At 41.4% G+C, this 24,103-nt stretch overlaps 1 protein-coding gene across 6 annotated transcripts; it reads left to right on the forward strand.

Moving 5' to 3' along the window:
• The first annotated feature begins 48 nt into the window (after nt 1-48).
• Nucleotides 49-23,976, forward strand: DAT (Sodium-dependent dopamine transporter). Of its 6 annotated transcripts, XM_067348818.1 has the most exons (13): nt 2,295-2,415; nt 7,063-7,236; nt 13,657-13,791; nt 15,519-15,828; nt 16,079-16,217; nt 16,381-16,515; nt 17,754-17,857; nt 17,923-18,160; nt 18,355-18,483; nt 18,693-18,893; nt 19,048-19,215; nt 19,494-19,646; nt 23,750-23,976. In XM_067348818.1, the coding sequence occupies exons 1-13, from the start codon at nt 2,310-2,312 to the stop codon at nt 23,765-23,767; spliced, it is 2,010 nt and encodes a 669-aa protein (XP_067204919.1). In that variant the 5' UTR covers nt 2,295-2,309; the 3' UTR covers nt 23,768-23,976. The 6 variants fall into 6 exon arrangements, with proteins under 6 accessions (XP_012231440.1, XP_067204919.1, XP_012231439.1 ...); XM_012376017.2 differs by lacking the exon at nt 2,295-2,415 and adding an exon at nt 49-787 and having other exon boundaries at nt 19,494-23,976; XM_012376016.2 differs by having other exon boundaries at nt 19,494-23,976.
• The last annotated feature ends 127 nt before the right edge of the window (nt 23,977-24,103 follow it).

Raw genomic sequence — 24,103 nt, forward strand, 5'->3', positions numbered from 1 at the left:
CGTGACCGCGGCGCGTATATACGCGTGGACAGGCGCTAAAATTCGCCACTTACTCTTTCGATCGTTTGCGACGAGGTTCTTCTGTTTTGTGCCAGGAAAGGATACTATCAGATCACCGATTGCACCTCTCATATCTCAAACTCTTCTTTTTATCATCACAGTCAGTTTCCCACGTAACCCTCGGCCCGTGCTAGATTGATTCCGTGCGATCGAGAGGGAACGAAAAGATAAAAATTCACGATCTTCATCTTGAAACTAGACATGCGTCCCCTCCGTCTGAAGTAAGTCGCGACAAGCATGTAACCGTGCTACTCCAAGCCAGTCTCCAATCGCGTCCTTCGATTCGCTTCTTGCATGAGCAGGCTCGCGTCGGAATGCGCGATTTCGCGCCGCGAGTAGAACATTCCGTCTGAGCGATCGAGAGCCGCAAGCGGGAGAGCCGCGGCGACCGATCGCACGCGCGCGTCTTTGAAAATCGCCGGGATTCTCCGCCGGCGCGACGCGCAAGGAGTATCGCGGAGGGATTTCGAAAGAGAGTCACCGGACGCCTTTGGGGTTGGCGGAACGAGAAAGGCAAGAAGGGAAAGGCAAGGGACGACGACGCGCTAACACGGGGATGGGTCTGACGGATACCAGTTTCGAGTTGCTTTTGACCCTGTGGCGAGTCTTCGTCGCGGGAGTTCTGCCGTGGAACGTGGAGTCGTGTGGTCAGTGTCGCGGTGCCTCACCGAGCTGCAACATTCACGGCGACGCCGTCGCTCGTTAGTCGTCCTCGGCGCGATACTCGGTAAGTACACGCATCTCGCACGTATCTCGTTACGTCGCCGTTCCAAGCTCCGATCTAAGCTCCATCGTATAAAATCAAAGCCAAGGACGAGCCCGTTGTTTCCGTATCGATAACGCGTTCGTAGCGTTCGGTCGGTGATTTTAATTCTTTTATCGTTCTTTTCGCTTTTTCCTTTAATGTGCATAGTTTTTCTTCGCATAATTGTATGTAGTGCAGGACACAATAGTCGTACTTTGAACAGTAATTGCTATTTCAAATTGGCGTCATAAATTGGTGAATAATGTCATGAAAGTGTGAGAATTTATTTTTTTGTTTTGTTTTTGTACTTATTTTATATTTGTCAGTTTTTTTAACGTCATAATATAATTTCTAGATTTCTTTGGAAGTCACAATATTTCCAAATCTGTCCGTATACTTTCAATGGATTGTAAAATCAAACTCTGATACTAAATTCTTCAGAAGCTTCACAAGCACATTTGTGCTTCTCGTTCAAATAACTTCTATTTTATTATAAATCGATTATTTTTGAATATTTTTAATTTATTTATTAATGTTTCGTTGAACACTATATTTAAGCACGAAAAATTTCTTATGTAATGATTATCGTTTTATAAATTATTTTCCTATAATTTTTTCATTAATTTGAATCTTAATCATTTTTGTGAATAATTTAAAACTTTGATGAAAAGAAGACTTTTTGCGGAATGAAAAAGTTTTAATGCAAGTGAATTTTACTTCTTCAAAATTTTAATTCAAAGTTTAGCTTTATTAAAACATTCATTATTTTATTTAAAAAATAAGATTGAATACATTGGAAACTTGTACACAATTCTAGATACGTTTTCAATTTTTCTTGAGCAAAAGTAAATTTTATATCCATCAGAATGCAATTGAAATTGAAAACGGGATTTTGTGCTACATAAATGTGCACTTGAAAGCATAAACGTTTATATTTAAGATTAGTTAATTTAAAGCAACACTTATTTCACGTGGAGGATTTCACATTCGTTGGTTAATATTAAAAATCAAGAAAAACTATTGTGTGTTATGACGCTATCATCAGAAAGAACTTTAATCGATCGGGCAATATCGATCGCGTATCGTCCTAATATATGATAATAATGAGAATTTTAAAGGATAGAGAATCAAAATGCGCGTCAACGAAGTTTTCATTCATTCATTCAAACCAGTTTCGATAATAAATGCATTCTTATATCGCGCGAACTGCTTTTTTTACTGCGCGTTTTTTTACGAAAGGAAATTAACATTAGAAGTGAAGACGTATTTCTCGTTATGAAGCGTCATCACGCGATGCACTGATGTTTGAGCGATCGCTCGAGAAGATCGAATGTCAGATTCAAGGATTTAATCGCCGGTTAAAGGAAGTCTCACAAATTTAGCAGGAAATTCGCGGTGTAGAAAATTCCCCACCCTGTCCCGTCCACCAATTTCTTCGAAACTGTGCGCGCTCGACCGATCCTCTTTCCCACTATCGATATATTCTCGCCGACCACGCGTTTGCATGTCATTATCTAAATACTTAAAATCGGAAGACGACACACGCTCGCGCGAAGTAGTCAGTTCACCGTCGTTCGCCTCACTCGATCAACCGGCTCCAACGATCGGCGGTATTTCGGGTTTTCCCTGCGTTGAAGAAGTTGGTGAAGTAAACGGCCCTTGCATAGTCAGAAAGACTGTCGCGCTAGGTCCTTTTTTTCGTATCTCACGAATCCTAGATCGTTAAATGCAGTGAATCTTTCCATTACTACGCACAACTTTAGCAAATCTTTTATTTTTATTTTCCAATGAAGACAGAAGTAACATTTATATCTTTCAATTTGCATAATTTTCAACGCAGAATATTTATCTAACGTTTATTATATCTTTGATATATAAAAATTAAAAAATATTGTGATTAGTATTTCTTTAAGAATGTGTGTGCGAAATGTGTGAAGAAATAAGTGTTATTTTCGAAATTTTTCTCGTTGTAGATGATTGGATGGAAATTGTATGGAAATTTGAAGGAAACTTTTATGCTTATATTTTTCCTTGTGAAATATTCTTTATGAAATGCTTCCTATGAAGATGTTTTGCGGCAGAAACGTTAATAAAGATTAATTATTCGTATTGCGCGCATTTCGCGGTTTATTTTAGTGACGCGTATCATCTTTCTAAATAGTGAGAAATCTAGTCATTAGCTTATGTGTTCGTCTTTGTTTACGCCAATACGTTATAGACGTTGGAGATCCTTAAGTGAATTCTCTTAAATTAAGCAAACGCACGCGAACAACGTGGAATTGCAATTGCCGAAGTTGTGACAAGTGTTGTGTAAGGAAGACGCGATTCTTTTGTAATTTTGTGCATCTATCACACGCTTAGCATTGAAAGAAAACATGTGTTATTGTCAAAAAAATATTATGCTAATTATATTATTGTTAAAAGAATAATATTATAATAGTATTTATTTGCATTTATAATGGATAGGTATTTGCGCATACTGAGATTTCTCAAAACATTAATAGATTTGATTGCATTCTAGAAGTAATTATTATTTGTTTTATGTATTTAGATGCATAATAATCTTTGCTTAAATAATTGGAGATTGAACTTTATTTATATGCCAACTCGCACGCAGATGTCTGATATATTTTTTAACCAATTACATATATCAAATGACGATTTCTTTCTAAATTCTACTATTAAGAGTCGAAGAAGTATATTTATACATGAATATTATTTCATGCTCAGAATCTCTGTCGTTTAGACGACGAGTATTAAATCGGAAATTAGTTTTGACAGCGTTTCAACATTTCCTTCGTCAACGTAAATACTTTTCAGCAATTGAATAAATTATAATAATTATACAAAATATTCGATGCATGAAAGTTTCGAGTCGCGTGTGTCTAGGAGCCGCGTTCTTTGAAAACCGCAGCAGAGTAGTAGAGTGGAATGAATCAGTGATTGTCTAATCAGTAGTGCTAGGTAATTAAACTTCTTTGATAACTAAGCGTATTTAAATGTTAAAGCCAATATATCGATAATCTTCTTTGAGAGTTGCGCAACGCAAAATTGATAGATATCGAAAGCAGAATATAAATATATAAATATGTAAGAAAAATTATTACAACTGCTTTTAATAAGTACATTTCACAATTTAATACTGAGAATATTTGTGGCGGTTATATAATGGAGTTTTACGTTCACATATTTCTTGAAAAAATACATCACCTTATTTGTCTCAGCTAAAGTATCTCAGCATAAAAATATAAGCATAAAAATAGACTCATCGGTTTTTCCTGACGTACTTGTGTACTGATATTTATTTCACATGTAACTTTTTTAGAATATAGAGTTGGGTGGATATAGTGGGTGGTTTTATTTAAATGATTGAGATAACGCCTCGATATTGTGATTTCTTCGCACATTTCCATTCGGAAAAAATGGCACGCAACCTTTCTTTCAACGTTCCGTTTTGATTCATAATCAGTTATTATCCGCAAAAGGTATTTAATAATAAGTGACTGTGCAAGCAGCTGGAGAGTCTTGTTCAGTGTCATCTTAATATACGAGTACTTGTGTGCGGTGTATTAATGTTTAGTTTCTTGTTAGTGAAATGGGAAGACACAAGCGTAATTCTGCACAAAGAGAGCTAATCCCCAATTTGTTTCACAAAATCTTGTCCGGGAAGAAAAGAGAACAGAATTTGCAAAAATTAGACGAAAGTTCGCTTCTTTTTTTACACAAATCTTTTCTTTGAGCTATATATTGCAACTTCCTTTATAATTTTCTTGAACTATTAATAGAACAAAAATTTTTTTATAATAAAAAATCTAGATATCTTAAGATGCAACATATTAGCACAAAGATTACGGTGTGTTCAGTGCAGCAGAAATAACGCGAGTGTCAAAAAGAAGATTAAGATTTTTACGGCGAACGATTCACGTTGCGGTTTTCTCGTCTATTCTTATGTGCATTCGCAGGCGTACATGTATTACATGTAAGCGATTTCTTATTTTTATTTCTCGATTGCGGTTGCATATATTAATTCGTCAGTTTCTTGAAAATTGATTCGGAAAATACTCTCAGCGGGAAAAGAGTACAATATTCGCGTGAGCATGATAGCTCCAGTAGGAATACATCAACATAATTCGATTTCCAAAGAATATTGTTTTTGCCGTTCTTCCTTCTCTTGCTTCTGCTTCATTCATTATCCCTGCTATAACTAGTTTCGGAACACTCATTAGTGATCAACGATGTCTTGGATGAAAGTTGTCGTTCACGTGTTTCGGGAAGAAAGATTTTAGAACGGTTATACATTTAATTCTTCCGCACAAGAAAATTTCTAATTATTGAAACGGATAGATTTGACTTTATTATTGTTAAATAATTTAATATTTTCGTTTGAAAATAATTTTCACACACGTGCTATTAATCTTGTTTGAAAAGTATTGTTGGAATTTTCACGATTATTCAAAATATTTATTAATAACTTATTGTTAAAACAAAATACACGACAATCTAGTAAAGGATTATTTTATAGTTATGCAGTAATTAAAAATTGATTTTTATTTTCATAGACAAAAATTCAACAGTACTATTTTATATGATTAACCAAATTGCAGCAATCGTAGCAATTGCGGCAATTTTATAATTAACAAAATTGCAGCATAGATTTCTGCAATCAATAATGCTTGATCGATCAATCGTCCACTGCATTTGCTATTATTAATATATTTGTGACAAATGTTTATTATATAAATTTTCTGAGCACTACTACTTTTAAATTTCAGAACGCTTTGATTAAAAATGGATTAAATGACAATTTTTGAAAAGGCAACATCTCACTGTCATGTCCCTCTCTAGACTTCGATTGATTGATTTGCGAGTTTATTCAATCGATCAGATCATATTTCCTTTCATTAATCAATTCATATTTTCCTTTTGTAATCTATGAATCCTGTCAGGTCGTCTTCAACGAAACCGGTTCTTCGTTGTCATGACGGAGGCAAGAACGAACGATCGCGCCCGCGGCTGACGGCCAGCGCGATTTTTCGTCATCATTCATCTTCGCGTCGGCTCGCGCTCGCGCTCGTAGGTGTCTCCGCAACCGCCGAATATCAATTAACCAGGTCGGTCTGCGTGGATAAGCGTGGATCAGTGCGCGTGACAGAAAACCCCTCGTCGAGTGGCCCCTCGAGGCCGGATCGCCCGCGATCGCCTTTGAAATATACCGCTGTTTGACCGGTACCCGTCACGGGGTACAATGAGGCTCGTTGGGGGTTGAGCGTTGTCGCCTGAAGGGCTATCGATAACTTGTCGTCACCAAATTACACGCGCCCGCGCCGCGCCGCACACCGCGCACGCGACGCGCTCACACACGTATACATATATAACGTCCGCGAATAATAATATAATAACGACATACGCGTACGTATCGTATCGCCGATTTCCTTTCCACCGCGTTATCCTGTCCGCTCGCCCCCCCCCCTCCCCCTCTCTTCTATTTTCACCTGATACCGCCTTCCTTTTGCCTCGGCTCCTTTCACTCCTCGCGACCTTGCGCGTAATTTCGCGCGCAATAAGCGCGCACAGATTTATTTGCACTCGGCGATCCGCAGCGTTACGGTTACGTGCTTGTGTCGATCGGTTGGCACATAGATTAATATCCGTTTTAATTTTTCTGATTTTATCCAGCGGAGGAATTGAACGGTGCTATTTTATTCATTTTTCTCCCCCCTCTTTCTTCGCATATTACGCTTTCAGACGAGAGACAATACATTTCTAATATGTATACGATTAATTTTTTTTAAATATTATTTTGTGCAGCCTTATTTTAAAAAATGATTAAAAATGGTATTTTTTCCAGTGCCGAATTCGAATGACGACGCGCGACAAAAATAATTTCTACATATTTCGACACGCAAAACAACTTCACGTGACATCAAACTTCTGATATCACAATATATACGTAGTTATTTAGAATCCAAAAACCACAAGGTAGAAAGTCTCAAATAAGAAGCAATGTAACATTTATCTTTAGAAATGCATTATTGATGAGAATGACGCAAGGCGCAGCCTATATTGCCGAATACAAAGTGTTCTCACGGTATTATGCTATCTAATTATGCGGATAATAAATTATTAATAGCTCTCTTTCGCTAATACGCATCGCATAAATTCTCGCCTAAATCACCAGTGTAAGGATGCAAGTGTCCCCTTCTTCGCTGCACTGTTTCGCGCAAGGAGCCTCACGTAATCACACCGCTGTTTTACAGGTACCCGAAAGATGTCGTCGACGGTGGTGAAAAATCTCGCGAAGGACGGCAACGGCGGCGACGGCAGGGAAACGTGGTCCGGAAAGCTCGATTTCCTGCTGTCGGTTATCGGCTTCGCCGTCGACCTCGCCAATGTGTGGCGGTTCCCGTACCTTTGCTACAAGAACGGTGGTGGTAAGTGCGGACTCTCTGCTCGCGCGCGGGCCGCCGCGCGATTTCCGCGCGGTTTATTTTCGATTATTTCGCGCGAGTCGAGTGCTTTTCTCTGTCATTGACGGGACGCGGTGGCGCGAGGAATATGATTTCAATAATCCGCTTTTTCATACCCCCTCCTGCGCCCCCGCTACCCCATTCCACCCCCCCTCCCCTTCCGCGCTTATCAGCGTTTGTTGCGGAATGACAAGCTACAGTTTTGCCTAAGCAAATTTTTTTTTCTTCCAACGTTCCTTCTTGAATCGCGATTTTCCGCATCGCTGATCGCGCTTTATGTCGCGAGAAAAAAGAAGTAGAAAAAATTACCTCGTGAGATAACGGTAATTGGTTTCATTCGCGTCAACTGAGTTTCATTGCGATTTAAATAATCCTCACGCGTCTCTAATTGTGAGAAAAGTTGGCTAACTCGATGCTAATTGATGTCGCGCCTTGATAAGAAACGCTGACCGGAGTCAACTGTTGCCGCGCTTATGTATAATTATCTTTACAGAATCGCGTTAATTATACATACATGCTTTTAATTTGTTTTTTATCTCACGTAATAGCGGCGATGAATTTGATTGGGAATTACTTCTTCGACGCTCGCGTCATTGCCGCGGCCACGTGTCGTTCTCAATGTTTACACTTCAGAGGTGTATCTTGGTTGATTGTAAATTGATTTCGTTTCCATCCTTGACATTCTCGTCGTTTTCTTTCACAAATTCACGCTCTCGCGTAACAGGCACTCCCACGTGCATCTCGCTCATTCGACACTCCCGTCGCGAAACTTCGTCAACGGCACGTATAACATCATCGGACGTTATTTCGCAGTTAACTTCGGGGGTTGGGCGCTACGCGTCGTCGCGTAATGTATTTCAGCAGGCGAGCAATACCGCGCGCTAACCGGTTGGCTAATTGGCATTTACCTCGCGGAAAATGACCTCGGGATTTAGACCTCGCTCGGCAAAGATTCTCGGCGGCGAAGGAGAGAGAGAGAGAGAGAGAGAGAGAGAGCGAGCGAAAGAGAGCGCACGCGCCTGCAGGTGTCCAAATTGGTTATAATTAAAGAGAAGGAGCAATTTGCAGGACGTCGAGTAAATCGTAGAGCACATAATGATATTAACCCTTTTTCACGCGGGCGAGTGCGAAGTAATTCAAATTACGTGGTCGTCGCTTCAATTGCTTCTGCGCGAAACCGCTCGGTTCTCTTAGCGGGATGGATCTCAATTGAGAGCGTTTCTCTAAAAAAGCGAAAACGATTATGATTAGACATCGTGTCATGTGTCACGTTTCGTTTGCCTGATACCTCTCGGTTACCGTGGATTGCAGCACAATCGCGCTGTCCGCCGCTTTGCGGATGCGAATTTCGCAAATAATTAATGCATCGTGTGCGCACTGTTTTATTACATTCCGCGCGCCAATATTATGCGCCGAATTTGCATAACAGGTCTCGAGATAATGAGAGGGCGATTTGCGAATTAATATTTACAGCTGTCGGAACAAGTCGCTTGTCATCCTCTTCGTCTCGCAGCGAACCCACGCAAGGCGAAGAACCGCGCAGCGACGGACTCGCCAGACAGAAGGGAGAGCACGTATTGAATAATAATTTGAAACGCGCGACAGTATCTTCGCTTACTTTTAATAGCGCATAATCTTAACGCTGTGAATGTGTCGTATATTGTTAGGGCGATTAAACGAGATTATCGCGCACAAGTCGCCTGTAAGCGATGTCAAAGATATTTTCGATGTCATTGACACGTTAAGTTATCACATCTGTAATTGGTGTTAAAATAGTACCGACGAAATGCAATAATAACAACCAAGGGCAGTCGGAAATAAATCGCAATGAATGAATCGTTCGGCATATTATTCGGAAGAACGCGACATTTGTTGGGAAGATAATCTCGCGATCTTCTCGAGATCGCAAGGTGCAATAGTTATCAATTTCAAATTTTACGATTTTCCTTATTGTTAGTAAAAATTCCTTCAAGTGGTTCTGGCATTTCAAAATTAAAAAGTGTTTTAGTATGTTTTAATACCAGAATCTGAAATTAAAATCCCGTAAGATTAAAAGTTAAATTGATCCAAAATTGCGTGAAAAGTTATTCGGCTGCAGCCTAGTTTTGCGAAAGTTAATCTTTGACGTTAAATAACTTTTAAAGATCGGCTTGAATTTCGAGAGAAGGGAATCTATTAAGAACGAGGAAATAAAGTCGCGGTCTTTCAGCTGCGTTCTTCGCAGACCACGTGACAGCGCGCTCTGCGTTCGAATTGACATAAATCTCTCGATTATCATACCGAAACCTTGATTTTGCCGCACGCGCGAGATCTTCCGCTCTTGAGATCGATCCTCCCGCGCTCGAGGCACGATCCGGGGAAACGCTCGGCAATCTTATTGACTTTTGCTAAGCTCGCGCTGTGGCAACGGCGACGACGACGACGGCGACGACGCCATTAGTAGCCGACTCTATCGAGTCCCCAGTAGGAATGCGATTAGGGCCGCTGTCAGTGATACAGAGGCTCCTCAAAAGCGGCTGCCAACTCAATTAAGAGCGGAGTAGAGCGCGCGGCTCCGCGCCATTAGGATGGGCAAGATCGGTCGCTAATTTCCAATTACCTTAATTAATTATAATTTCCCATTCGGGACGAGCCTTTGATCATGGACGTGCGCGACGCCGCCGCTCCACCCCACCGTACGGCGGCTGCGTCGTTATCGCTCTACGGGGGGGGCGCTATTAACGTGTTGTTTCGTGATTATAATTCAGAGCAGCGTGCACGTATCGCATGTATCGTCATGCATCGGCTGCCTACCGTTCATATTTGGCACCTCGACAACGGTACATTGTCCGCGCGACGACGCACGTGTGCGTAACGCGGCGCGATCCCTCCGCGACGGGCAAGCCGAAACGAATCTCGGAAGTTTCATCGAAATCGCAGAAATTGTTCGGGAAAATTCAAATTGCGTTGCAATTTAACATACGATTAACATTTATGCTTCTGAACATCTATCTGCGCACTTCAATAGGTCGAATATGTTGGATTGAATGATTTTTCATCTAATCACGGCACTTGTAAAGTAGCAATGCGCACGTCTTTCCGTTGAAATAATAAAATTATGCTAAAGGCAAACGCAGGATGCTTATTCGTTGAATATTCATCGCATTTGCGGGGCTCGTCGCGCGTGTTTGTTTAGTTTACGTGCGACGCGCGCCTGTTGCGCGTTTTCCTCGTTTGAGATTCATAGAATCCGTCTGCATTTCGTTATCATTATCTTACGGAAATTTTTATCTGCATAAGTCTCACGTGAATTATCCTGTTTTCCCGTTTGGTCAAACGCACACGATTCCCGATTATCGAGAAGTGACGTCTCTGCGTTTGAATAATACAAGCGCTACTCCTCGATGCTAATTGAAATTCTAGACCGGTTTGAATGCATCGATACAGATTACTCAATCGACAAGAATCGAGTGATCTTACGCAATGTTACTTATAAGGAAACTCATTGTCTGAGACTTGGCGCTTTTTATGCAGCTCGTGCCTTATAATTTGTTGTCGGCGCAGTATCGAATTGTTACAACGCTGAATATAATTTATCGCCGAAGAGAATAACAGATCTGACACATGTATTCTCAAAAGATTTATGATTAGCGCGAAAAGTTGGTTAGTGAATTAATTTTGTAGTTATATTTTATTTTTAAATAAATTTTAAATATATAATTAATATTTTTACTAAATTCGAGGTTTATTATTGAGAGAATTTTTCAGAAAAATCGATTTTTAAAGTTGAATGCATTACGAATTGTTGTAATATTTATTATAAATTTCTACTCTTATTATTATGTCTCTTATTTCTTCGAGATTCCTATTTTGTTGAGATGCTGGTCGAATTTACTTAATCGACGACATCAACACTAACGGGTCGACCTAGAGCTCTCGCGCATCTTTCTGTAAAAGCGCACTTCGATCGACGGAGTACAATTGGCGCGATTATCTCGCGAGAATGCATTACGTTTTATTCGAACGAGCTCTTCGTCTTTGTTCGGGCGTAAAATGCAGCTTTAAGCACTAAGCCTTTGCGTGAGTGCATGCCCGCGTTCAAAGGGAGAAAATTAAGCGGAACTGTTATCCGAGGCCGGACGTTTGCTCTCGACGTTAGCGGCACGTCAAGGGAGAAGAAAGAAGGGTGCGCTCTAGATCTGGGATGGATTTTTGTCAGATCTTCGACGTTTCGTTATTTCCTCGAAGAATGAATTTGAAAAAAAGGAAAATAAAAGGCAGACATCAAGTACAGAAAAATATACCTACATAATTGTTTGCGCAAGAAACTAAAGTTTAGAAGAATTTTGAAAATTGAATAAAATATTCTTGGGATGTATTGCAAAAATGTGAAATTGAACGTTGAAAATCGGCTCGCTATTTTGGATATTGACAATTTGTAACTAATTTTTCGCGTAATGAAACCAGTAACACCGGTGACGAGCAGTCAACTTAAGAGAATGTGATATTTAATACGATCGATCAACGATTTGTAGATCTCTGCCGTAGCGCGGACGAAAGGGGGGGAGGAAATTAATCAAGGTTACTCAACGACAATATCTTTCTTAATGCGATTACATCTCCATGGAGACGGAACGGAAGTTCCATCGGAGCTAAGAAGGAAGATCAAGGAAATAAGCAGTAATAGCCTTATTCTTCTCTTTTTGATCGCCTTTTACTCTGTCATTTATTTATGCGGCGCGAGAGCAGTAGTGATTATAATTTCACATCAACGTTTTCTTCACAAATTCTTCGACAAAGGTCTTTGCAACGAAAAGTTGAACAATGACTGTGATATAAATTATTTCTTTCTATAAAAAAAGTTATTAATATTGAGCGATAATGCTATGCATATTTAATATATAAATATGTTTAAATATTTATGTCTTCTTGATATTTCAAATTTTTCTCTTCCTTTTTAGATATAAATTTTTTTTATGGATTTATATATTTCAAACATTTTTGAAAAATAGGGAAAGATATTACGCGATATTAAGTGAGGGCGCTAACAATTCTAAACATTTGGCAATTTTTTTAAGTATTTAAAAAATCTTCAATCATGCACACATAAAGAAATGACTGAAAAATGATTACTTTTGTATAAAATATATTGATTCGCGATTGCTACCTGATCCCGTCTTTTCAGAAAGCCGCTGGATTTTGCGAATTCGATTGGTATTATATAAAGGGACTTGGTGTATAGACGGAAAGACAACACACACGCCGCTCAGTGAAAAAATGCGATATATGACGCACTCATACCAGCGGGTTAGTTCCATAACTGCATTGTGCGTTATTTAGAGCACCGGTAGCGAGGTGCTTTTAGGCACGTAATTCGATAGTCAACTTTCGGAAATGCGGCAAGGTGACATTAACACCGTGACGCGACTGAGTCGATCGTCGGGCCAACGGGAGAACTGTGAACTCTTTTCCAAAAATGCGTGCGATAATTTTGGAAAAGTCTTTCTACTTACGAGTGCGCGAGGCTTCGCGGACGTTAGAACGGACGAGTCGGTCACTCGGGACGTTGTGATAAAGCCTCCGATGTCCATTTCTCGCTTAGATACATGCATTAGCGATGTCTAATTAAGATTCTGTATTGCGTTACGGTAACGTTATTAAGTGAAACAATTTTCAATTACTTCGCAGGCGTAATTAGATTAAAAAACCTTGACTCTCAATTTTTCGATATGGAATTCGCAACTTAAATTAATTGCATTTAAGCAGGGTGTGCGTATTTTAAAATCGCATTGCAATACTAATAATTCTTTAATAGTTTTTTTTTACGACTTTTCGTTCTCCAATTTGTTTCGCCTTTTATCTTCTTCCCTCTTTTGTAACGCACAACTCTTTTTCGGACATCTTTTCTCGCTCTTTCGCCGCTTCCCAGGTCGCACAATAGGCTTTTGTCTTAAGATTCAAGATTTTCCGCAAGAGCTTTGCTCCCAGATGGACAGTGGAATAATCGGATCTCGCTTGATCGACTTACGTCAAGAAGTTGGACTACGGTGATCAGATAAAATCGCATTATTATGATTCAATATTAATTGAGGATGCTAATAATGCCCGAAGGTTAGCGCTCGATCAATTGTTGCGTCGATGACTGTTCCAAGGGAAATCTACAATACAATATAGAGCTAATAAAATAAACCAGACGAAAAAAACGCAGGGAATTTTAGGACATTTTTGCTGACGCGATTAACAGTTTGGTTGTAAGAAAAGAAATTGAAAAACACTGCGCTGTTTGGAAATCATTGCCGAGACCGTTCGAAGCTTGATTTATTCATTTTTAGTTTTGCAATCGATTGTCCTGCGAGAGAAACCGAGCGTATGTATCATTGTAATCGGATTTCTTCATATTCACAGGCGCATTTCTCGTCCCCTACTGCGTGATGCTGGTGGTCGGCGGTATTCCTCTGTTCTACATGGAGCTTGCGCTCGGTCAGTTCAACAGGAAGGGTGCTATCACGTGCTGGGGTCGACTGGTACCGCTCTTCAAAGGCAAGTACAGTTAGATGTTACAAAGATGTGCGCCCGCAGGCAAATATGGACAAGGAAAAAAACTACAGAAATACAGAAATAACAGATTTCTAGTTGGTGAAAGTGAAATAAATCACCGATTTTTGCAATCTGCGATAAAAAATCCGTCGGCGATACATATTACATATTTAATCAAAATTGAGTGCTCAAATTAAAGTGTAATGAAATGCGTTGTCATTATCAACGATATAATTGTACTATAAATTTAGCCAAGTATCAATTTATGAAAATTATCAATCCTGGCTTGATTTTTCCTGAAAAAATTCCAGGATTCTAGACGTCAACTCTACACTTCTAATTTTCCAGTTAACAAAAAATCCCAGTTAAAATTTATTGAACATTAACAAATCTCGCCATTCATATTTATTACAGTTTTGCACTGGTTTCGCTATTTCTTTCGCCACATCTATAAAGTTTATGCTCCTCGCGGCAATTTCGCAACGACGATTGGCCGTTGAATTTACTCGCATGCCGGCCGTGCGTGGTGGATTTACGACGCATAGATCTCTGACGGTGCGAAGATTATGAGTGGGGGGGAAAAAAAAAAAGAAAAAATATAAGTATTTCGCGCGCGTAGCGAACCGCGAGTCGTCTGGGAAAAATCTCGAAGGTTTAAGAGCCGTAACGGCTCTCTTTACTCTCATTATATTCTCCCCGCGCCGTTTCTTTCCTCGCGAGGTGGGATATTGGTATTCAGAGCCGGCTGGCCTCTCGCCTCTCTATCCGAGACTCGTCGGACTTTTCCTTTTTTCCAGCTCTGGTAGGAGAAAATCGTGGCGGCGGTGACAATCGCTTCGGCGCGCGCGAAGCGAAATCCGGCAATGTCCGTCGCCACGCGCTCTTAGCCTCTAATAAAGCGGGAGTAGCGGGTTCTGTATAGAGCGCAGATGTGCGAGCACACATATAATCGGCACATATATCTTCGGCGCGGCCTCGTCGTGGAATCGTCGTGGATATGGCCGCGGTTACTTTATGCGACGCGTATAAATCCGAGGGAATCGCGCGGCGGACGCGCGCACAGCGGGATGCGAGAAGCGACGACGGTTGCTCTCTCCGCGCAAAGAGCCTCCATTTCCGCCGATTTCCAACTTCATTTCCACGGCCACAATTTCGTCCCGCCCGCCCGCCCGTCCGCCCGTCCGCTCGCTGATCGCCGTGTGATCGATCGTGCGAGATCCTCCGCCGCGACGCGATTCTGCGCCACGCGGCAGATAGACACCCGTTGTACGTACGATCGCGCACGGAAGGTCATGATGACATTTGCATAGGAAATGCGCAGATAAAGAGATATCGCTACGAGGAAAAACAAATGCATTTTTCTTACTCCCGCACGCACGCTTCATGTTGCCGCGCTAATCCGTTTAGACGTTTAGAGATATCGATGCTTGTACTATAAAATTGTTATGTGAGTCATTAATAATAAGCGGCAATTATGATTCCAGATAATAAAATTATAGTTTCTTGACAATATCAACGTTTGAAACTTGATTATTTTTACACGATTATTCTTTTTGAATAGCGAGATCGATTGAACGCAATTATTATTTTACATCGACTTTTTCAGAGAGAATCATGCAAGAATTAAATATCTTTTTTTTTTTTGAAGAAAAAGAAGGAAAGTTTTATCATTGTGCTTACAGTCAATTAAAAACGTTCCACGTGTGAAAATATAAGTTGTTCCGGATCAGGTATCGGATACGCGGTCGTCCTGATCGCATTTTACGTCGATTTCTACTACAACGTGATCATCGCCTGGTCGCTTCGCTACTTCTTCGCGTCGTTCTCCACGATGTTGCCGTGGACCACCTGCGATAACCCCTGGAATACGCCGCTGTGCCGCGAGTTCGACGCGAACATCTCGAACTTTGAGGATGTGGTGACCAGCGAGGTGAACAGGAATTTTGGAAATGTCACCCGGTTTTTGGACGGAGAATCGGATCTCGCCGTTGCTCAGAGTGTGGCGGACAACCATACGAGCGCTGCGCATGAATACTTCAAGTGAGCGACGCTTCGATGCTTTATCTCGATATTTCCATTTGTAAAAAAATGTTTCACATGAACGTTTAACATCGATAAAAAAATTAACAAAATATTAACCTGTGTTTAATATCAAAAAATAGACCAAAAAAACGAGCTCTGTAAAATTCAAACTAATTGATCACAGATTGTTAAATGTTAGTTAGTCTTGAATTGACGTAAGATCTGATTGCAAGATCTCCGTGTGCATTACAAAACTTTTTCCCCTAAGTCGCGCTATCCTGGAGCTGCACCAGAGCGAGGGCTTGCACGATCTCGGCGCCATTAAGTGGGACATCGCGCTGTGCTTGCTCGTGGTCTATCTGGTCTGCTACTTTTCTCTGTGGAAGGGCATCTCGACTTCCGGCAAGGTGAGCTGAATGCCTCGTCGGGGATTAGGGATCGCGAAGATGAGGGGATGATTTCCACATGGCTTTGACTTTCCGCGAGTGCTTCAGAATCTACAGCGAACCGCTGTACATCTATCAAACAGAGCCGCTGAGCATCACTACGTACATAATTTTTTCGTTGCAGGTGGTTTGGTTCACCGCTCTTTTCCCTTACGCAGTGCTGCTGATTCTGCTGATAAGAGGCGTCACTCTGCCGGGCAGCGCCGAAGGAATTCGCTATTACCTCAGTCCAAATTTCACTGCTATCACAAAGGCGGAGGTAAGTGCCTGTATGCGACATTTGAATACTTGGAGGTGATTTTCGGCAAGAGTTCAACTCATTTATCGCGTTCTTTTCGAAATAAACATGTTTTATTGTAAATTTTTGCGCTGCAAGCCATCTCTGCGCTTTGATTCCTATAATCTTTTCTTTATTAGATTTTTTATTTTATTGCGATTAAAGTAAGAGACGATAAAGAGACAAAATTGATTGACAAGGAATTAATAATTGAATAAATAGTTGGAAGCGATTTACAAGCGATGCTGTTTAGTTATCGCACAACTAAATCACGTGATTGATGGTAAAAAATAATACCCTCAAACCACATAATACGCTGCGAAGGGCATAAGCGTGTTGCAAAAAAGGAACATTATCCTTCCGTAACGAGATATTGATAAATTTTTCGCGACACAGGCGCAGGATTTTTGAATAAAATCAGCGGGAGAAAAGTATATCGGTCCGGCGATCGCTTTATCGGTGACCCAGATTGCCATGAGCCACGACGTATTCGCGACAAAAGGAGAAAACTTCGGGAGTTAATGCGTTTACAGGCCGGCGAGGGGCCGGGAGCGGAAGCGGCGCGGCGGCGGACGGACACGGTGACCCGCGGGTATGGGAAAAATGGGGTAGGAGGAACGTGCAGGGTTAACTGACGACGGTGAAAATGGAAACTCTGTGTAGCTGTCATAATGAACATTAGAGTTCGGCCGAGCACGCGCCGGCACGTTGGAACGCGCCCGCTCGACCCTCTATCGGTCCGCTCCGCGCGCGAAATGCATTTCGCCGACTTTAGCCGCCTTAGCCATCGTCGCTAAAGTGGGTTTTATAACAGTGAGAAAGTGGATTTGTTGATCATCGCTAATCCCCGGATATACGACAGGGCCGGGTTGATGTATGGACCGCGCTCTCCGCTTTCTTCGGCTTCTGCCCGCCCTAGCGCGCGGGATTGCTCGCAAATACAATGTCTGTTCTGTTGTAGATAGATGTGTGGTCGGGAATTTGCTATTTTAGCGCGCGTGTTACGATTTCGACGCAGCGACTTCTAAGAATTCTGTATTTTATCAATTTTTAAATTATGTGTTTGGACTTTTTAACGCTGCGTAGCGATTAATTGCTATTGATAACATTAAGATAAAGTAGTAGATAGCTTTAAAAAATCTTATCATCTTGTAGTATATTGATTGAATTTTGTCAAACGCGTTCTATCGTGTGCGAGTATTCTCTTCGTCGCCTTCCAGGTGTGGGTGGACGCGGCGACGCAGGTATTTTTCTCCTTGGGACCAGGCTTCGGCGTGCTGCTGGCTTACGCGAGTTACAACAAGTACCACAACAACGTTTACAAGTAAGAATGACGGATTTCTTTTTTCCACGCATCACATCCGCGTCTGACACCGACGTTCTTCGCAGGGACGCCTTGCTGACGAGCTTGATTAACAGCGCGACGTCTTTCGTCGCCGGCTTCGTGATATTCTCGGTGCTCGGCTACATGGCGCGAGCCAGCGGAAAATCCATTCAGGACGTCGCCACAGAAGGACCCGGTTTGGTTTTCATCGTCTATCCGGCGGCCATCGCTACCATGCCCGGCTCGATGTTTTGGGCGCTCATTTTCTTCATGATGCTGCTCACCCTCGGTTTGGACAGCTCGGTATATCTTCGCTTTGTCTCAGGAACTATTTAACGTTATTTGTTTTTGTGTACTGGAATTCTTCTAATTTTTCTAACAATTATAATTATTTTTCTTTTCTTACGTCATTGAGAGACTTGATGTTATAAACGATACTTTTTCGTTAAGTGTTAAAATTAATACTTTGAAGGATGAGAATTAATATGATTTTATAGTTTGGAGGCTCGGAGGCGATTATAACGGCGCTCAGCGACGAGTTTCCGATAATCGGAAACAATCGCGAGATTTTTGTGGCGTGCTTGTTCACTCTGTACTTCCTCGTCGGACTCGCCTCTTGTTCACAGGTAAGTGAAGCAGATTCTAATCATGAATTTGCGGATTTTTATGAAACTTTTTATACATGTCATAAAATCGAGAGACACAAATCTTTAAGACTCTTTTTTTGAAATATTTTTCGCACGTTCCTTGAAATTTTATGCCGTTGGAACTATACGATTGTTGTATGCGTATGCGTCACGTCGTAAAAAAAAAGGTTTATTGCTTTTTGACACAGGGCGGGTTTTACTTTTTCCATTTACTGGATCGATACGCGGCCGGATACTCGATGCTGTTCGCCGTTCTAGCCGAAACAATCGCGGTCAGCTGGATCTACGGAACGGACCGATTTTGCGCCGATATTAAAGACATGATCGGATTCAGGCCCGGCGTGTACTGGCGAGTGTGCTGGAAATTCGTAGCGCCGCTCTTTCTCATGGTACGTCACAATATGCAGAGAAGCGGAGTACATTTTTTGCACCGTTAAGAATTCTTAGAAAAAATTCTTTCCCCAACGCGAACGTAACAAAATAAAAGTGATTTTCGTCGTTTACGGTTGAATATGTATGCTTGTTTCTTTGATCTCGCTGCAGTTCATTATCGTCTACGGTCTAATGGGCTACGAACCGTTGTCGTACGAAGATTACGTTTATCCTGTTTGGGCGAATATATTGGGCTGGCTGATCGCATGCTCCTCCATCGTCATGATCCCAGGTATGGCGATCTACAAAATCAGCGTCACACCCGGCACCTTCGTTCAAGTGAGTATTTCGTTTCGATTACAAAGTGACGATTTAATTTAGAAAATAATGGAAAGTTGGAGTCAATTCTTTTTACGACACTGCCACTTCGCTTGCTTTGATGAGGAATGAAACTCCGTTAATTATCCAAGATAATTGATGCACGTTGAATATTATTGTTAATTGATCAAATAAACTTTTCACCTCTGGATCAACTTACGTCGACTGAAACGACAATCTTGAACGCGAGACGCGAAAACGCGCGAAATGTAAATCGACCAATAAATTCGCCAATGCAGAGATTGAAGATCCTGACGACACCGTGGCGGGACACGCAGCACCAGAGAAGCGATCTGTCCTCGGTGGCGAACGGCGCGATTCGCCGGAGCTTCCTGGCCGAGCAGGACTTCGAAATCACCAAGGATCACGAGCTGACCAAGGAGCAGACAGAGGTAATGATTCAACCTAGGGAGGGCATTAAGGGGGGTGATCCGCCACCCGAACCGGTCTAGGACAGTGCGGTTGTGATTTTGCATGGTGCCCGGTTCCAAGTATACCTCTGCTAAAGCACGATCGCCGAGCAAAGTCCCACAACACGACGAGTAACACAATCCACCGATCTAACGAGAAACAATTTTTTGCACGACACTCCACGTTGAAACTTTCGAAAGATAAAGGAAAAAAAAAAAAAAGAAAAAAAAAACACCGGGCTTGACAATGAGATTCTCGCTTTGAGTCACGCGTTGAGAAACGTTTGCGCGTCGGACTTGCGCTTCGCCTCCCCGTCGACGGGAACGGAGCTCAGCCCCGTCCCGCTTGTTTCACCGTGACGAGAAAAAGAAAAAAAAAGAGAAACTGTCGTGTATAGATATATATGTAGGATGTAACAGATCGAGATTCCGGGGAAGAGAGCGGATGTCGTCGTCGGTTCCCGCTTTCCCCCTCGCAAACGGGCGTCGTTCGCGACGGTCCCCAGTTCTGTAAATATAATTGCGCGCGTCACGGAACACACGAATCGCATGGTATCGATGAAGTGCGTAGCGATCGATACATGCGTTTCTCTCACCGGACCGGCGTTCGTCGAGCAATTGTCAAACGGAAGCGGCAGCACTATCTTGGCTTTCCCGAAAGGGGGGGGGGGGGAAACTGTTTTGAGTCTAGTTTAGCATCCCGTCACCCACCCCGATCATGCGACTCGACATTTCGCCGGAATGCGGCGACCAATCGCGAATCATCGCCCACGGTAATAAACTCTCTTCCCGCGACGGGTTCCTAGTCGTTTCGCGGCGTCACGCTCGGAACGAACCTTGTTATTCAATGAATATCCTTTATTTCCGATTGATGCGAATCGCGCATGAAGTATATTCGTTTCGTATATGAAGATGTTACAAAGAGCAGAGATTATAAACGTTAAGTTATTTTAGAGGAGGTGAGATTATACGCGACTTGTGATTGATTCTCGCCCCGAATTTGTGAGGGGCGAGAGTTCGGTTGTTAGCGTTGACGTTTCGAGCAGGAAGAAATTAGACAAGTTACACATTCGTCTTTGTCAAAATTTGTTTTTTCCGTTTCATTCCGCAATCTGTAAACACTCTTCACGTCGCTCGGGCTCCGCGTGCCCGCGCGACAAATGCTGTGTGGACTATACGCAAATTATTAATCACCGGTAAGATATTAAGCAATTGATTAGGTAGGTCTTATATATATACACGCATTGCCGGTGTGAATACGCTTCGTCGGTATGCATATTCAATTCTCATAGAGACGTATAACGCTGTAGTACAATACGATCCATTTTTTATAGATGCAATATGTGATCACGCTTAGGTTTCGCTGCAATTTCCTAGTCACGATAGTCATATAAATATATATATATTACACATATGATATGTATACGATGTGTGTGTGATTATTTTAATTTGAAGAATATATGGTAGAGCACTTTCTCTAATGGCTAGAAAATTGAGCTAAGCATTAACACGACCGCGATTTTATCCACATTAATTAATTTATCACCTTGCATTATCATTTGTTTAAACCGGCTCCACGCGACGCACTTATTCGTCGAATATCGAACACGGACGCGCTGGACTTTGCCGTGTTTCCGCATCGACGCGCAATATGTAATTCAGCGTGCACGGTTCGTTTATAATATCCGTATTCTACGCATGCATGTTTTAGCTATTAAGCTGAAAGATTAAATCAAATACGTGAAATTAATGCATAAATCGAGCTAGACGGTCACGTTTGGTTGCTTTAGATGTGTCTTGCTTAACTCTACGATTTGAATTTTCATTTTGATAGATAATTAAATGTCTTTTTCTCCTTCATTTTTATCAGCATTGCTTAAAGCAGCACTTAAATATTTAAAAGAAATCCCAGAAATATGACGATTGACTTTGTTATCTGTTAATTTGAGACAGAAACGCGAGGAGTTAAACGCGTGCCGCGAATGCAGGTCGATTTGCGCGGATAAACGCGTCGTGTGGGCGTCATGAAGAAGCGAGAATCAGTAGCAATCTCTAGTAGTTTGAAATCGTAGTACTTAACAAATATTCAAACCCTAACATGTGCTGGGCATGCTCGTAAATCCATTTGTCTATCTACTTCCACAGTTATGTGTTATCATGCGAGAACGAGGACGACAAATCGTTTCCTAATTCTCGATAATCTCACGTAGCGCACGATTTCCCCTTCGTTCGTGATGCGACGATCTTCAATTACGTTGGGGTTGTTCATCATTATCTAGTATTAACTGATACGTAGAATTTTAACCATTAGTCTAAGGCATTCGATGATTATTCTCAAATGTGTAAGTGTCCCTCGATACGAACGTTTCTGGATATCGCTTTTTTGTCCCAAAAGAGATCACCTTTTTCAAGTAAAATCTACAGTTTTGGTAGATTGAAAATTTATAATATTATTTTTATTACAATGCATATATTCTTTTTTACAGTAGTCATATCAACATATATATTCCACAATCGCGCATTTGGAATCAACTTTTGCCTTCGATTCTTCTTTCTTGGAAATTTATTTTTTTCAATTTTAACTCACAATTGTATGAATTTTACAATTTTCTCGTATTTCTTAATAAAATATCTTTTTATACGATATTAATAAAATCACGTTTGAAATTGAAGATTTATAGTGTTATTTTTAATTACTTAACATGTTATTATTATTAATACATATTATTTCTTGCAGCTGCCAAAATGTAAACATATTCAATGGAGCATTTGAAATCGATTTTTCCTTCTTTAGAAATTAATTCTTTTAATTTCAATTTACAGAAAATGCAAACTTTCTGACATTTTTCAGTAGAATGTCTTTTTGTACAACGTTAACAAGATCACGCGACAGTGAATAATCATGGAAATTCGGGTATTTCGGGACACTGCGCATCCGTCGTTGCGGCTTCCGTCGAGCGAGGAGATCGCGTATCGGGAGCTTTCGGCTCGTTAGGATACAATAATTACGTGTGTCATTGTAGTCTCTCGCGCGGACTGACTGGTGAAAGGCGGCCGGACGTAGCAATTAAGCAATTTCGAAATCGTCGTGATAGAGAGAGAGGCGTTAGAATCTTGCAGTCGCGCGCGACCGCCGCGATCTGCGGCCTCCTTCAACCCTCTCAACCCCCTTGCGGTCGCGCGTGCGCGCGCGCGCGCGGTATATATATAGTTTATAGAGCTCGTTGTTTAGATACAGAGAAAAGAGAGATATATATGTACCTATAAACACACATGTATATGTATATAATGAATGCATATAGTATATTATATATATATTTTATACACATCGCATCCGAGTTGCTACCGCAGCCATAGATAGCAGCTCGGGCCTTGTTAAAGACGATTAAAACGGCGATTTCCTCCACGGCCGGAGGGTAAGCTTGCGAAAAAAAAAAAAAAGGAAGAAGGAGAAGAGGAAGAAGAAGCTAGTCGGCGACTCGGGTAAAACCCCTCTCCTCCCGCCCGGTGTGGGGTGATCGGTGCGATTATGCCCGCCCAAACGAGCCATATTGGGCGGACATCCGCCGAACGCTTGTGAAGCTGCACATGTCGAGGGAAGTTTTGCACCGCTTGAAAGTCACGGTTAACGCACCAGCTTCCACCAACTCACGCTTCATTTAGTTTAGAATTACCGATTAACACTGTGTTATAACGTTGCATTAACACGCCGTTAACGAGATCGAAAGTTATTTAACACGTGAGTTCGGGAGCAGAGATTATTCTAATGTTTCTTCAGTTGCGTTTGACGCCTGAGATTTTTTCACGCGGGTAAGAAAGTTGTTAACGTTGACGACAGTTTGAATAATAATGATTTTTTTGTGATTTACTCGCTAAGATGACTGAGTCCTGAATATTAATGCGAAGGAAATAAAAGAAAAAGTAGCTGAATACGTTTGTAGAGCATGCGCATTTTATCGCGAAAAAGTGCGGGGGAGGCTTTTGCTAATAGCGGCAAGACGATTTATGGAAGAAGTTGAAAAAGCGGTCGATCTGATAAAATGAGAAATTTTATGAGATCTCACCTGTGTATGTCTTCTTTGCAGAATTCTTCGAACTTATAGGTTGCCATTGTGTTGTTTCGAAAAACTGAACGGTGCAAAATTGACTTTGACGTGTGCACTTTCTTCCTTCGCTACATGTCGCATCCTGTCGAAGACTGTTACAGCCGCGGCTTGGAGCTCGACCCTAATTAGCGATATAATCTACAGCGCGACGTAGCGTTACGCATGTAAAGATGATTTTGTCGAATAAAATTTCGTTCTCTAAAAAAGCGGCGCAGTCCATTTCTTCCTCTATGATTAAGACACTCCGTGGGAAAATTAATTTAACTCACTTTATTCTAGAAGAATTTATTTCTGCAGTATCGGATAATTAATTTTCAGCAGGAGAGAAGGATT

This window comes from Linepithema humile, chromosome 2 (assembly GCF_040581485.1).
Source record: "Linepithema humile isolate Giens D197 chromosome 2, Lhum_UNIL_v1.0, whole genome shotgun sequence".
NCBI classification, from domain to species: domain Eukaryota; kingdom Metazoa; phylum Arthropoda; class Insecta; order Hymenoptera; family Formicidae; genus Linepithema; species Linepithema humile.